This window comes from Malurus melanocephalus, unplaced genomic scaffold (genome assembly GCF_030028575.1).
Source record: "Malurus melanocephalus ecotype Western Australia unplaced genomic scaffold, MMel_1.1 scaffold_147, whole genome shotgun sequence".
NCBI classification, from domain to species: Eukaryota; Metazoa; Chordata; class Aves; order Passeriformes; family Maluridae; genus Malurus; species Malurus melanocephalus.
Window position 1 is genome coordinate 1,022,485 of NW_026623379.1, and position 15,641 is coordinate 1,038,125.

The 15,641-nt window shown below is 50.1% G+C and overlaps 1 protein-coding gene across 3 annotated transcripts in view; it reads right to left on the bottom strand.

The window, feature by feature from the left end:
- Positions 1-3,929: 3,929 nt before the first annotated feature.
- The window catches only part of LOC130576646 (USP6 N-terminal-like protein), a 75,211-nt gene continuing 63,499 nt past the window's right edge, over positions 3,930-15,641 (bottom strand). For all 3 annotated transcript variants that reach the window (XM_057371459.1, XM_057371461.1, XM_057371462.1), the window contains 8 exons: positions 15,411-15,520; positions 14,754-14,802; positions 13,569-13,689; positions 12,583-12,677; positions 11,017-11,082; positions 9,524-9,623; positions 8,140-8,292; positions 3,930-7,949 (listed from right to left, as the gene is read on the bottom strand). In XM_057371459.1, the coding sequence (XP_057227442.1) occupies positions 6,661-7,949; positions 8,140-8,292; positions 9,524-9,623; positions 11,017-11,082; positions 12,583-12,677; positions 13,569-13,689; positions 14,754-14,802; positions 15,411-15,520 (1,983 nt within the window). In that variant the 3' untranslated portion in view covers positions 3,930-6,660. The remainder of the gene's footprint in view (positions 7,950-8,139; positions 8,293-9,523; positions 9,624-11,016; positions 11,083-12,582; positions 12,678-13,568; positions 13,690-14,753; positions 14,803-15,410; positions 15,521-15,641) is intronic.

Sequence of the window (15,641 nt, forward strand, 5' to 3'; positions counted from 1 at the left end):
CCCTTCTGGACTACAGCCACTACTGCAGACCTTTCCAGCCTAAGCAGTACTTTTCTGTCACCTCTTGCCTCCACCATAAAGGTAAGCAAAGCCACCCAAGAAACAGCTTTCCCAAGCCTGAGGTTATCTAAATCTGTAGGCTTTAGATGTTCCAGGAACAGGGCTCTGATCTGAGGCCAGGTTGAGAGGTCTCTAGAGCACCAGAGTAGCCCAGGCTCTTCATGGGATGGTTGGAAGCAGGAGCTTGTGGTATTGCATCCAATATATCCACAGGTACCGTGGGCTGAATACAGGTTTCCTGGCTTAGGAGAGCCAAGGTACCAGCTCCAGCCAGGGCTACTGGGGCTGGGATGCATGCCTTGCACTCCTGGCGCCCTTGCTCTGCTCCCCAAGTCYCAGCCACTGCTGCCACTGCCCCTCTGCAGCACACAAGGAGCACAAGGAAAAGCACAACAGTAGCACAACAGCAACYGCTCCAGGTGCCACAGCAGCAGGGAACAGCACAGCAGCACCACCGTGGCCGCAGGACGTGATACACGTGAGCAGCAGGTGAGCAGCACAGCAAGCCCAAGAGAAGGAACACTTCCGGGCCCAGCCAAACTCCAACTTGTCTCTGCCAAACTGGCTGGGGTACAAAGCTGCCAGACACAGCACACCCCTCTCCCTCCCCGCTGCTGTATCCTGGGAGCACAGCCTAAACCAGCACAAAGCCTTGCTCCTTCCCTCAGCTTGGCTCTACTCCAGGCTCTACTTAGCATCAATTATTCAGTGCCGACTGCCTGAAGCCTTTCAGAGGCACGCAGGGGTTGATGAGCTTTCGATGTCGTGGGAGATGGGCAGGGGTGGTGACGAGCACAGCCAGGCGTGGCAGAGAGCCAGCAAGCAGCGATAACAGCGGTGGTCACCCGCCTGTCCCAGCTCCTGTTGTTGGTTTGGCTRTTCCTGAGCCAGGAAGGATAGGAGCCATAGGGGGCTGCCAGAGCACCTGAGCGAAGAACAGCTTGAGGAGTTTGCAGTTCTTCCTTGGAGACTGGCCTTGGGAGCTGGAGAGCTGGTGTGACGACAACAGTGGCTCCACCAGGGAAAGTGGGATAGGGAATACTGGCAGATACAAAGGGCAGAGGGAGAGGCTGTGGGAAGACCAGTCCCTAGCTGAGAACAGCACTAGAGTTTAAGCAGCAGCCTCAGTAACATCTACAGCATTCATTTGCTACTGGTTCCAGTGCTGTTCAGAAAGTGGCTGTCTGTAACATTGGGCTTATGAGATTGTCCTCTTTGTCCCCTCCGGGGGGGACAGGAGAGGACAAGGGGTACTGCTGGAATGATGTAGGGGCTGTCTACCCTGCCATCCCCTCAGGGACATGAGCACGCCCCGTGCTGGCATCTCCCTGCTGCAGGGGCCATGCCATGACCTGGTGCTCCCGGCAGCAGCTGGGACCAGACATTGGACCAGGCATTAGTCCAGGCTGGACACCCCAAGGTCTTTCAGTGCTCTAGTAAYGGAGGGAGGGCTTAGGCTTTACCTGTGGGCAAGTCCCAGGGTGGCCTCCCCCTGGGAAGGACTCTGCAGTGGGTGCCTGGCACCCCGAACCCCTACCCAGGAGCCCCATAAAGCACCAATTCAAGGCTGGGTACCTCTGTGGCTCCTGCATTCGTGGAGGAATGCTGTCAGAGGAGGTGGTGGAGCCGTGCCTGTCCCTGGTCCCTGCGGGGACAGAGTGAGTGTACCACAGCCATGAGCCCCCATGCAGGGAGTCTGAGGATTAAGGATACCAATAAGCAGTATCTTACTCCTTTTTTTTTCCCTAAAACCAATTGAACCAAGGCTATTTAATGGAGGAATATAACCCTCCAACCTAGCACAATTCACCTTGCCTTGRGGAAACGACCCTTCTGGACACGTCTGCTCTCTCCTTGGCAGAGATGCTGTTTTAGCAGTTGGATAAATGTCATCTAAACTCTGCACTGCCTGTCATGTAAGTAACCATGGCAGATGTTCAAACGTGGCCCCACCTGGCACTGCCTGAGAGTCAACAGGTTCACAGGGGCTGGTGGCTGGGAGGTGACACAAAGCAGCTTGTGCAACAGGGCTGCTTGTGAGCATCTGGAGCATGGGAGGGATGAAGTCTGCTTCACTCCAGCCTAGGGATCTCACCCTTGCTCATGGTACTGCATCCCTGTGCTGGCATCCAGTGTGAAATGGCACAGGAGATGTGCCAAGAGCTGCATTCTCAGAGCACTCCTGTACCAGCAAACATTGTGGTGCTTAGTGTGGTTTTTCTGCAGTGTTGCAGTTAATATAAATGAGCTAATATAAGGGCWCTGGAGAACAATTTTTGTTCCTGTTTGACCGCTTGGGTGAGGCAGGGCAGTGATAGCAGGTGACATAGGGGGATGCCAATTTCAGGCACTGCTCATAACTCCAAGGGTGGCATTTAGCTAATTCGGTCAGTCTTCGTGCCCTGTGTGCTGCTCTGGCAGAGACAGATGCCCTGTGTTTACCATAAACGTGATGCTTAAGACCAAGTGGCCGCTTTCTCTCAGGGGAGCCAGAACACTGTTCACATGTAACACCTCAAAGGCAACAGCACCATGGTTATCTAAGCCCAGGAAGTCCTGGGCACGAAATCTGGGGTGTGTCAGAGGTACTGCTCACTCACAGCTTTTGAAAATTCATTTTCAGCTGTCAGCAGCACCACCTTATGCTCCCAGTGACTGCTGTAAACGTGACTCAGCCSTGACTCACGAGTGTGAGTCACACTCACCCACCCACCTGCTGTGCAAGGAGCTGTGTCCACCCGCTCCGTGTCCTGTCCAACCCTCCCTACACTGCCTATGGGCAGGAAAACAAACTTCAAGCACAGAATCTTGGCCAAAAAAAGAAGCTTCAGCAATACCACTAAGCAGCAGCTGTGTGTCAGAAGGGATGCTGCCCTTTGCTCAGCTGGGAAAGGATGGTAAGTAGAAAGGAACATTTTTCTTTAGGCTGCTACTGGAGATGCCTGGATTTAACTACTGTAGAAAATCTGGGAGGAAAGCAGAGATGGGGCAGGATCAACCTGTTGCAGCTGAAGCATATCCAGTGAACCTGAAGCTAAAAGTCATCAGAAGGCAGCCAGCCTTGCTGCAGCTTCTATCCCTATAAGAAACCTTGTGGAGTCTGAATTTATGCTAAACTTCTTTAACCGTTATTATTACAACCATGTAAAACACAGCATCAAACACTCTGGACAGTTTGGATCAGTGTAAAAAGGAATGAYTGACTTCCCAAAAAAGCCTTCCTTTAAAAAACCAACCAAATAAAAATGCACAGACATAAAAATGTTGGGTTTTTAAGTAATAATTATAATACATTAGAAAGAGTCATGGAGGAAGCGTTCCACGCTGTAAACAAGAATAGCAAATAAAAAGAAAAGCAGAGGGTAGCTAGGCTCTCAAAAGTGCAYGGCAGAGAAACCCTGACCTCAACTTCTGGCCCCTGATGGAGCTGGGTCCTGTGGCTCCTGCTGCCTGCCAGTGCTGCAACCACTCAAAGTGCTCAATCACAAACAAACAACACAAAGAAAAACAAACCAAACCTAAAATAACCCAAACCCAAGTCCAAAGCGATGGACTTTACCTCTACATGGAAGGCAGCAAGGCCAGCGTCATCTCAGGGCTGCGAGGGTAAGGACGGGGGGAGCTGCTTTCCCATGTTTGCTCACAGCAAGAGTGGCTTTTGCTGAGGGGCTGAGACTGTTGCAGGAGGCTAGGAAGGGCTGCAAGTGACTTGGGCCAGTTAATTTGTCCTGCTGCACTGCCACCCTCATCCTTCTTCCTTTCCTAGTCCCAGAAAAAAAGCTGAGGCTGGGCCAGGCCTTGCTGCCACAGACCCACCATGGCTGCAGCTTTGTCTGCAGCAAGGGGCAGAGGGGGAGATGGGAGGGGGATCACGTGTTGATGTGCTGAAGTGACAGCATCACACCAAAGCGATGCATGGTGCTGGCTCCCAGCCAGCTGGGGCAGAGGGCCTCTTCCCAAACCTATCAGCTTKCAGAGCCTACAGGTTGGAGAAGAGTTTCTTAGGTGGCAAAGTAAGGAGCTTGGAGACCTTCCCAGCAAGAAGCACACTGGTAGGAAAGGGGAGCCTGTGTCCAAAAGTTCCTGAAACCAGCTGATGGTTTCCCCCAGGCCTGRAGGTGACCGAGGCCCTTGCTGCTCATTCCTATTAGGCTTGGAAGGAAGGACAACCCCCAACCCTTGCCCCTCAAAATTCATGTTGAACATCACACACCAAACCCCATGCAATGAGTACTGTGCATTGACAGCTCTGCAAAATTAGAGCAAACCACCTTTTTAAATGTTAATACTGCAAAACATCCCACACACACAGCGAGTGAGGAGCCTGAATGCACAACTGACATGATGTGCAAAGGCTGTGTGCCTGAAATGAGGGGAAATGGGTCAAAAGGAGGGGAAAGAGGTCTCAGCTCTTGCATGAGTGATGCTCAGATGTGTTAGAAGGAATTCTATGTGGGCTTCAAGGACAGAACCCCAAGCCACAGCAGCCAAGCTGACATGTGACTAAAAGCCTTCAGGTCCTTCCTGTTGCTTCCCAGCAAGCTCCAGCAGCCAATGGGCAAAAGGCAATGGATATCTGTCCTGAAATACTGCTCAGGTATTGTAACACACAAATAGATTAACCTATGCACAGTTACGGAAAAACATACTCTAAATTAAAAACAACTCAAGCACCATTGTCCTACAAAGGACCTCTGGTGTCTCAAAACACAAACACTGAACATTCAAAGAGCACTTTTCCTCAAACAGCAATGCTCAACTCCTCACAACACCCCTGCGAGGTAGCTAATAGGGTTATCCCTGCTCTGCAGAGGGAGAGGATGGGCAAGGTTGGAGGCTCAGCGGAAGATGGGGTCTGGGACAGAGCTGGGGCTGCAATGAAAGCTGAGGGTGCTGTGGTCTGGCTGGCTACATCCAAAGAAACATCCAGTCTTCCCTTCAACACTCCCTGCTGCAAACATAAACCACCACACATACACAAGGCAAAATAAATCCTGATAAATCACAGAACCATAGAATATGTTGAGCTGGAAGGAATCCACAGGGATCATCAAATCCAGCTCCTGGAACCCACAAGGTAATTTAGTGGAAGTTTACTGCTGGGCTTTCAGGTAGGCTTTAGATCAGGTTATGCAATAGAAGMAAGCCTGTGAGATAAATAGTTTTCCAAGTCTCCTTAGAACTTTAAGAAGCTTTTGCCCAGGGTCTCTGCTGAGGGGATAGGAATCCCATTTGCAGTCCCTCCAAAGGTGGCACTTGCACCACCSTTTCCAGACAGCAGCATTAAATCCAGCGTATCTGGACTACTTCCTATTTTTTCACTGATCTGCCTTCGTGATGAAGTGCCTTCACCTCTGGGGTGAAGTAGATGCTGGAACCAGAATTCTAGAYCAGCTCTTTTCATGGGGTGTCTCCCCAGGTCTGTGCACACCTCCAGCCAATGGCTTGGGCTGTGCAGCAGCAGCACCCTGGGATGGGGAGGAGATGGACAGGCCTCTAGGACCTGTTGCTTGATGGGCAAACKGGCATGTGAGCCACCCATCATGCCCAAGTTTCCTTCCTACTGGTAACTCTGTGTGGGCTCAGCCAGAAGGGCTAAGACCAGGTTCTGGGCAATGTGCTCCCCCTTCCCCAATTCCTATGCGCTTTTCCACCCTGACACTTAACTTACTCAAAGCAAAAGTGGACTTATCTGGGGCACTGTGATTAGATGCCATCACACCTCCAGCAGCTTGGTAGTGCAGGCAGGTTTCCCGAGCCAGCAGCTCTCCTTTTCCTGTTTGGGGAACAGAAAGGCAGCGAGCCTGCTCGCYGCACTGGCCCTGTGAGGGAAAGGCTAGCAGGAAGGGCACTCAGCCCAAGAGACCAGGCTCCGCCTTCATCACTGTCCTTGTCACCTTGAGAACCTGGGAAATAACCACTGTGCTGGCAGTCCCCCACCAGGGTGACACCCAAGGTGATATCAGAGGGACTCAGCAGCTGTTAAATATGTCCTTCCTGGATATCCATCGGCAGCAGGAGCCAGATACAGCTGGGCACTGCTTTGTGGAATTGCATAGAGGGGGCAGCGGGCTGGCCTGTGTCCTGCCAGGATGCCATGGCACTGCCTGGAAATCCTGCTACCTACAACTGCAGGTCTGGGGAATGAAATAAAGATCTATTGCTACAAAGGTCATTGAAAGCAATTCTGTGGCTGCACCAATGGGGACATTTTAAAGAAAGCATTTCGGACTCAGACACCTTGTGCCTGCTTCCATGGCYGTGGTTTCCCATGGCAGGCAGGAGCAGGAGAAAGCACACAACACACCAGCCCTGCCTCTTCCCCCAAGCAATGAGGCTAGGGGAGCTTTGAGGAACAAAAAAATGAAAGCATTTTCCAATTTGTCCATAAGAAACATGCAAATCCAATCTGCTGGTGTCTCCTAGTGCTGGTGGCCACTGCTTCATCTTCTCRCTGGGCATTCGTACCAAAGCACAGCTTGACGTGCAATGGTGCTGTGCTGTCACCCCGACAGCCCTGCTGACAGAAGGGGATCCTGCAGATGGGGCAAGGGTGCTGCTCCAGAGCCTGCTTCTTCTCCCTCACCTTCCCCATCCCCACTAGAATGTCACTGATTTGGGCAGCTTTGCCAGAGAAGGAGAGCCTGAAAGGAAACTGTTCTCTGAGTGTGATTTGGCAACCTGTGGYGGTAATTTTGGTTTGGGACTCAGTGGGGGTCGTGGGGCTTTCAGTGCATTTAATGGTTTCTGGAGGCTTTTCTGGACCTCCATCTCCTCTGAGTCCGCCATAAGTGGTGGTTGCAAGAAGGCTGAAGGCAGGGGATGTCCAGTCTCTGACAGAGGTAATGCCACCTGCTTTCTGTTCAAGAAGTCCTGCTCTGTTGCATGGGCCAGGTGGAGGGGAGTGGTGGTTTTGATAACGACATAGGGGCTGTTCCCTTCTACCACGGGGGACGGTGTCCGCTGGCTGGGGCAGCCCTCGGCCAGCCCTGCTGCCTCCGGCTCTCTGCTGGACAAGGTGGGCACACTGCCCCCCGCCTGCCTGCGCACAGCCAGCGCGCCCATGGCCTCAGGCCAGTGCCTAGTGCCGGTGGCACTGCCCAGCCCGTTGTGCTGCAGGCTGAGGAGCTCTCCTGTGGATGCAGCTTTGGATGCCGAGCGCTTCAGGCCCGTGTCACCCGGCAGCACTGCCCCGCAGTGTCTGTCTGCCGCCTCCCCATGCTCGCTCTCAGGGGAGCCATCGCTCTGTGACTCGCAGGAGAGCCGCCGGGATCCAGCCGGCAGAGGATGGAGCGGTGCATCGAGCACTGCGTCTCTGCCAAGGGAAGATGTCTGTTCTCCCAGCRGCAGGGCAGCAGCATTTGGCTGCCACACTGCGTGGTCCACAGTGGAAAGCTCAGTGGTGCTCAAGTCGGGAGGAGCCAGCCTGTTTTGGAGAGAGGAGTCTAAAGAACTGTGCTCAGCTGGGGCATGGAGGGAGACTCCATGGTCCACCATGGCACAGCCAGGAGCACGAAGAGGCTGCTCTGGAGGCAGGACTGTGGGCAGGAGGTGTTGCTGAGCCTGTGTCTCGCTTGCCTTGAGAAGAGATGATGGCTGCCCATCCATGATGGCCTCCAYCTGACCCTCCTCATCCAGTGGCTGCCCATCTGGAGGAGGCACRTTCATTGCTTCAGCTGCTTCACCGCCCTGGAAGGTGGGAATCCTCGCTTCCACCACCGTCATTCCTCCTGGTGCACCAGGAACTCTGTGGGGCTGGGGCTCCCTATCTGGAGTGTGTTCACCCACTCGTCCATTCTGGCCATTGGCCGCTGCATTTTCCTTTAAGGCTACTGGGTTGAGGGAGAGCTCCAAGCCCAGGGGTTTCCTTGGAAACTCTTCAGGTTTTGCTGCATTGGAAGCAGAGACAACAAARTAAAACCCAAACTGTGCATCAGTTCGTTTTTGCACACCCTGAATGTGAGGAAGACAGATGCTTCCACCCAACAGGTGCCAGCCCTTCCACGCTGCCCCAGCTCCCAGCCACACCAGTGGGATACTCTGGTCCCTGCTGGGCCACCCACCTTCCCCTCTACCCACCTGGTGGGGGCAAGTCAAATTTCATCTTGCGCAGTTCAGTCATTGACACCTGCAGCTGCTCAATGACAGCATCGTCCTCATACTGCAGGGAAGCAGCAATTTTCTCCTGCAGAAATTCACGTAAATCTTCCAGTGTCATCTTCAGCAAGCGCTCTGGGGGATGGGAAAAAGGAGTAATGGTARTGGCACAGACAAATTGCAGGGTAGCACTAGCATGGCTTACACCWTGCTTTGGTTTTATCTGGGATTCTGGTGCTGTTCCTACTCCAGTGAGACAGCCTAAACACTTCTGCCTCTCAGCCACATTGTCACTGTTGTTCAGGGTCATCAACACATGTACATATCCACACCACCTCAGCACTAGCTCCACAGTGGCAGGACAAAGGCAGGGCCGGGAGCTGTGCTAACGAGGGTGCAGGTTTTGGGCCATTTCTGCAAGTTCTCACCAATGCCTCTAGGAGGAGGAAAAGCTCCATGAGACAGGCCCTGAGCGTTGGGCTGAACAGCCACCACCAGTCACCACTAGCTGCCACYACCAGCCAGGGAACCCAGCCTGCACCAGCCAACAGGCAGGGATGCAGGAAGAGGTACTGGCCCTCACCAGGATTGCGACAGGGGTGGGATACAGGCAGGAACGAGTTGCAGGGAGGGATGCCAATCTGCACCACACATTCCTTAGAGAGGAKATTTCACAGCCAGACTGAAAGTCTGCCTGCCTGCCAGTTTCCCACTTTTTGCAGACAAATAGGATACTTCAAGATTTATTTCTGGATAGCCTGTTCCTCATTTAACAGAAKGAAGAGCAGGGTGGCTGTTTACAGAAGCTAGCACATGCAGTCCCATAAATCCCGCTGGCCCAAAAGTTCTCATCATGCACTCCTGCCCCAAATGAAGGCCAAAAGAGTGACAGAACAAGGCTATCAACTTCTGGGAGTGAAGAGGTTAAAAATTACAAAGATCTTGAGRTAGAAACATCACTGCCTTCATGTTATGCAAGAAAACCAGGTTTCCATCATTTTAGAAGTATATTAATGGATGTACTTCTCCCTCCACAGCCTTTTCAGTTGAACCACTACATAAAGATGGGTTGCTTGTCTGTATTGCCCCCAAAAGCTTCTTGACAGAATATGTGGGGCACAGCACACAGGAAGAGGCAGCTGGGAGCATTTTAGGTGCGGTTTTGGTGTGCTGAGCACAGCAAGTCAACACTTRCAGCATCTCATTTCCTCCCTGGAGCATCAGCTCAGGACTATGCCTTTTGCAGCCAGCACAGGGCACCAAGAAGGCTGGAAGTGGCCAGCAAGGCTTTCCACATCAGCAGCAACAAGGGTGGCCCAGCACAGTGCCACCACAGCACAGGGGACGCAGTCAGGTGAGACCTTACTTTTGTGAAGTTTGAGGATGGTGTAAGCCATGGCTGTCAGCACCCGCTCTCCTTCCAGGATGTAGATATCCCAGAGCCGCAAGGTCAAGGTGAACGGGGTCTGTTTCAAGCACACAGACAAATACACAAATGGGATGATGATACAGAGGCTGCTGCCATTCCTTTGCACCAAAACACACAACAGTGCTAGGCTCYGCAAGTCAGGAATTCGTCTAAAACACTAAAATGTCTTTTATCGTCTATGGTTTTGCCTTAAAGCTAATGAACTTGGGCAGCTGGGAAAATACTTAAAACCTATCCATAAGTGCAGAAAAAGGAGAAACTTTCCACACAAGCATGCTAGCACATGGATTACCCTGCCCTGAAGGGAGCACCATCGTCTTTCAGCKTTGTGAGCACAAAAACCTCCTGTATCCATCCAGATTTCCCAGAAGGGCTATTTATGGGGCAGGTCTGAAAGCTGATGCCTCACTAAGCATTAAAAAATTATTAATTTGGTGTCCAAAGAAAAGGTGTTCCTTATACAGAGGCTTATTTCTACSTGCTAAACACCTCTGCAAGAGGTTTTCATTTGCACTCAGACCCAATATGACAAACAGGTTTGAAGTGATACCCAAAATACGGAGCAGCCCATACCTCCCAGCAAAGACCAAAGGCACCTCACCAATACAGAAATTAATATGAGTCCTACTGTGATGTTTAATCCAAACTTAGGATACTGCACTTGCTCTCCAGAGTCTGGCAGGACTAAGAAYTGCGGCTCTTTTACCACATGGTATTGCAGTTACAGGGATTTTGCAAGCTTTTAGTGCCATTTTTACAAGCTTTTAGTGGCAGACTGCAAAGCAGTGAGTTCCCTCTTGAGAGGAAGGGGCCATCCACTGATTTATAGAAGATGGGGGTACAGAAAACTGAGACTGTGGTACACAGATGTCCTAATCAATAGCAAGTCTGGACAYTGCATTCAAGTGTGCAAGCACAGTGCTAACCCTAAAAATAAAGTARTCTTGGCTAAGGACTGGCAAATCAGCCCTGGACAAATCAGGGTAATTTTCTCATGCTTTCATATGTTTCCAGTCCCAATCCACTCCTTTGCCTGCAGCTGCTGCACTGCTATTTGTTGAGGTTTATGCCTCCAGCTCTTCTTCTTCCTATCTTGTTTCCAGAGTCAAAGTGAGGTTAACTGCCTTTGCAGCAGCGCCACTGGGCAAGAGAAAGATCTCTCCCAACTCTGAAGCTTATATGGCTGATGCTGAGCCATCTCCCAGCGACTGCTTGTGATGAGGCAGCTGGAATTGGCTTGTCATCAGTGACACGCAATTATTTTTAGCTTCTCTCTTATTAATTTTTTTTGCCTTATGAGAGTGTGCATAATRTCCCACCTTATAAAATATTAACACCTTCTTCAAAGTATGATATTTACCAAAAAACCCAGGCAGATTAACCATGCATGCAAACAGCAGAGCAGCAAAAMCCCCCCACAGCATCCTCACCCGGTCAATGAAACACTGCAGGAACCACTTGGTCGTGTAAATCCCAGTAGTCATCTGCTCCTTGTCCTGGGGGAAGACAGCAGAGAGACAGGCATTTCACCAGGCTGGTTACTGGAGGTTCAAGCAGCTCATAAGACTTGGGGGAAGTCAGTAGGTTTACTTTTCCTGGGGTCTGGGTACAGTATGGGGCTGTGGTTTGTCTCTCCCARCAAAGTCCTGGCTTTAAATACCAGTGCTGAAGCCCTGCTTTGGCCCTTTGCCCAAAACATTAATTGAACCTGATCCTTGATATAGCCAGACTTCAGCCACAACACTGGAGAGAGATTTCTAGGAGGAGCTTTYCTGGCCTATTACCTACTCCAGGGACTTACAAAAACCTTCCAGGAACCCAAACCACTCACTCCTGGCAGAGCCCCATTTTTGTTTCCACAGCAATTCCATGCAAGCCAGCTTTGGAGACACCATCTTGTCTGCATGGCATGGCTGCTGCAGGAGCAGGACAGTCTGACAGGCTAAGGAAAACTCTTAAAAACCTCACCTCGGTCTAACACTTCTCCCTCTAGTGCCTGGTGCTGGGATGCACTGATGTCACCTCTGCTGCAAAGCCAACAAAGCAGTGGGGATGGGAAAAGAAAGAAGCCCATGGCATCAACAGCTGCCTGCAGCCTTTGCTGTTGGCTGGTGCTGCACACCTGATGCCTGGAGAGCCTTTGGGACCAGGAGGAACGAGCAGCTTTCAGAGTTATTCCCATCCCCTCCCCTGCCCATAGTTATAATTAAGTGAAAACCTAACATGGCTCTGTCTCACTTTTACAGCCAGGGCTGGATCATTTGCATCATGAAGCAAGAGCTTTTGCAGATAATGGTAACACAAACACCTTTTTCTAGAGATGGGGACCTCCAAGCCCCTTGGGAGTATAAGAAAACTGTAGGATCTGTATACACCAAATACAAGGAGAGCAAAGCAAAAAAAAAATTAAAAAAAAAAAATTTAAAAAAGAGGAGCAGGTGCTGCAAAACAGTGGTCTGTCCTGCAGTTGGTGTGTCCTGCAGATGCTCCTGCAGCAACCAAATGGGCCTGTACCATCTGCTAGAGAGAAAAGCAACTGGACGTGCCCAAGCAACAAAACACACAGGAAATCTTATGTGCCTCCTGTCTTTAAACAACAGCAAAGCACTTGGAACTAATAATTACTGAAATAAGACTCCAGACAGACTAGCATCAGCTTTTGGGCTCTGCAGCTGGTGTAAGAACACAGCCCAGCCTCACTGCTGTATGCAGCAGTTCCTCCTGCTGCAGGTTCTGTAAGCCTTCCTGCCTGGCTCTCCTAGGCAAGCCTTTAAATATACCAGTCCCTGCACTCATTATGACCAGCAAACAATTGATTACCATTCRCCTCAGCAAGATTTGGGCAACCCATTTAATAAATCCTGCCTCTACAGCTGAAGCAGTCCTGCACAGTTAGAAACACCTTCAGCTATGCATCTGTTTGGTGGAACATTGTATTAACTGCTTTATTATTAAAACATGGCATTATCATAGGAAGAATGATAGTAAAGAGATACCATGTGCTTCTTCAGTTTGGGAAACAGTTTGTTCAAAATCTGCTCGTGGTGGGCTTGAAATCTCTGCAGCTTCGGGAACCCAGGAATGAAAAAACCTTAACAACAAGAAAAAAGAAATAAAAAAACAATCAGAAAAGCCATGGTGCAGTGATGGGGACAGCCTGATTTTCTAGAAACTCGCCTCTTGCATTGCCTGTTGAAGTTAGCTGAACCACAGGGTGCCAGCTACCTCCTTTACCTTCCTTTCCAGATGCCACCCTTCACTCCATCTATGTGGGCAATGGGACCCTCAGACCAAGCCCAGCTAGTTCTTCTCACCTGCCCCATGGAGCAGGGGGTGACCCTGCTCCCCCTCTGCCTGCCTGAGACTTGGCTTGGCCAAGAGCTCTCTGAACAAACTTGAGTGCTTACTAAAGTTCAGAGAAAAGCTGAAGATGTTTGAACATCACAAACTTTGCAGTGCCCTGTAATCTAGTGGGACACACATTTAAGAGTGTCCAAAGTTATCAAGCCCTCAAGGTTTAGCCCTCAGCTCATAAAATAACCCTCTGTGYACAGATTACTGCTAGCCACAAGTAAGATGAAAGGATCTTTAATGTGTTTGAAGTAAAATAATACAGCACACGTTTAGTGGAATTACATCACATTTAATGGATACTCTTGGACGTACTTCTGTGAGACTTCTTATAAACTCATAACCTTGAGTTAATTGATTGCCAAGGGCAARGTACCCTGGAGGAAGGATAGCGCTTCTGTGAAAGTGTTAATTACTGAGCACTAAAGCTCAGTGTGGATAAAACTCGTTTTCTGATAAGAACTTTTCTGCTTCCAAGAGTGAAGTTCAGCTCCCTAGTCAGGCTGTGCATATAGTTAAGCCTCACCTCCTTTAATTTAACAAGTATGTGAGGAGAAACAAGGCTCTGCCGACCAACCTGAACAATCTTCTCTCCCCTTGCCAGACACCCCCTCCCCCAGCCCAGCCTTACCGTGCATGGCGTGCCGCTGGTTGGTGAGCAGCTGCGCCAGCGCCCAAAATGCATCCTCTTCRTTCAAATACATCAGGAGGATGGCTGCAATCTGGCTCATCCCTTGGCAGTAACTCACTTCCTGCAACAGTCAAGAGGGGCACATGTGCTGCTATGCCAGCAGAGCCTACCATAATGCTAAAGCAGCCTGTATTTCCCTCTTYTCTTCCAAGGTCAATACCATTCCAAGGTCTTTACCGTTTATGTCCAAATTCACAGCTCCCATATGTCTACAGCATCTACCATGTCASTGACTCACAGAGAAGTTTGGGTTGGAAAAGAGACTTTGAAGATGAYCTCGTCCAACCCTGCTGCCATGGGCAGGGACAACATCGACCAGAYCAGGCTGCTCAAAGCCCCATCCAAACAGACTTTGAACGCTTCCAGGATAAGGCACCCACAACTTCTCTGAGTAATTATTTCCATGCCTCACCATGCTCATTGTAAAAAATGTCTTCCTTATGTCCAATCTATCTTCAGGATGACAAACATCATGTGGCTCTGATGCAGTTTTAGATTCCTACAGCCATATGAGCACTGAAGTAATTAAACAGTAAATAAATCTGGTAACCATTCATCTGGCACGAGGGAGGCTTCTTAACTAACTCCCTGAGCATCTTCTGGGATAACTGTCCCCTCCTGGAGGTGAAGGCAGTAGGTTCAGCTCCTAATTCAGGCTTATTCTGCCTGTGTCCTTCAGCTAAAAACGACTGGTTTGCTGTAGTAAATCAGTGTTTTCAACAAGGATGCCATTTGGTGTAAAGACAAGAAGTCAGAAACGTGACAGACTGCCAGAAGACCAGTGTTGCTGGAAAGCCAAACGGCAATCTTTGTTATTTGCTGACACTCACCTAAACTGAATCTGCCASATGTCATTTACCAGGTGACAAAATGAAAAAGGGAATGAAATAACTGTGCAAAGACAAGAGGCCTTCAGATCTCTGTACAAGCTAGTATTAGGACTTGAAATTGGAATTACCATTGGCATATTTGTTATATACATATATACACACAGAAGTTTAAGACCACACACACAAAAAGATATGTCTACACAAATATACAAATATGTATAAAGGTTTTTTTAAAAATCTTTATACATATATGTAAAGCTCAACRCTACCCACATTAGCTGGTCTTACTACTTACAGTGTTATAAACCGAGTATGCCGACAGGACGTGGAAAAGTGCCTGTTGCCTGGGGAGAAAGAAGGATATTAAAACAGCTGAGCATGGTGACTCCATCTTCATGAGCACACCAGTGCATACACACAGAGAGCAAAGACTCTGAAAATTTCCAGCTGGTACTTAAGCCCTTTCCAAGGAGCAGGACTCAGAGAACKGGAAAGCACCTTTCTCAGAGACTGTGTAGGGCAGCCAGATGTGACTCATCCAAGTGACAAAGCCACTTTGTCAAACCTCTCCAACCCCATCTGCTGTGGAGGCCTCATTCCTCCCAGTTCCTGAGGGGCCCACTCCATCATCACAGCCATCCCAAACCAAGACCTCTGCAACTGTGATGCCTGGGGACAAGGCACTGCAACAGGCTGATGCTTTGCTCCAGAACTGTGGCTGAGTGTGGTCCAGTGTGGACCTCTGAAGAGAGAATCAGCAGTCCCATATCCATGGATGGTACAGCGAGGTGATGAGAAGCAGGCAGAGGTGGCTCTGCTCTCCTGTGAGACACTCTGAGCCAGGGTGATGGTAGCTGCCCCAGGCCAGAGGACTGCTGGCCACCCCATCCAGCTCATCCTCCACATATCCACTGGCACTGCCCATATAGCCATGGAAGCCTTCCATACTCACTTCACTCCGTAGCGATCCCGAAACATGATGTGGTTTCGGAAGGTGCGGTTAACGTCCAAATCGATCTGCTTGATTTCTGATGAAAAGCTCTTTGCTTGTTCTTTCATTTGCTGGAAGGGAGGGGGCAGACAAGAGGCAGGAATCAGACACCATTTCAGCCCGCGCCTCTCTCCACACAGTGAGAAGGCAGGATTCCTACAGCACGAGGGGCAGCTGGAGAGCTGCACGGAG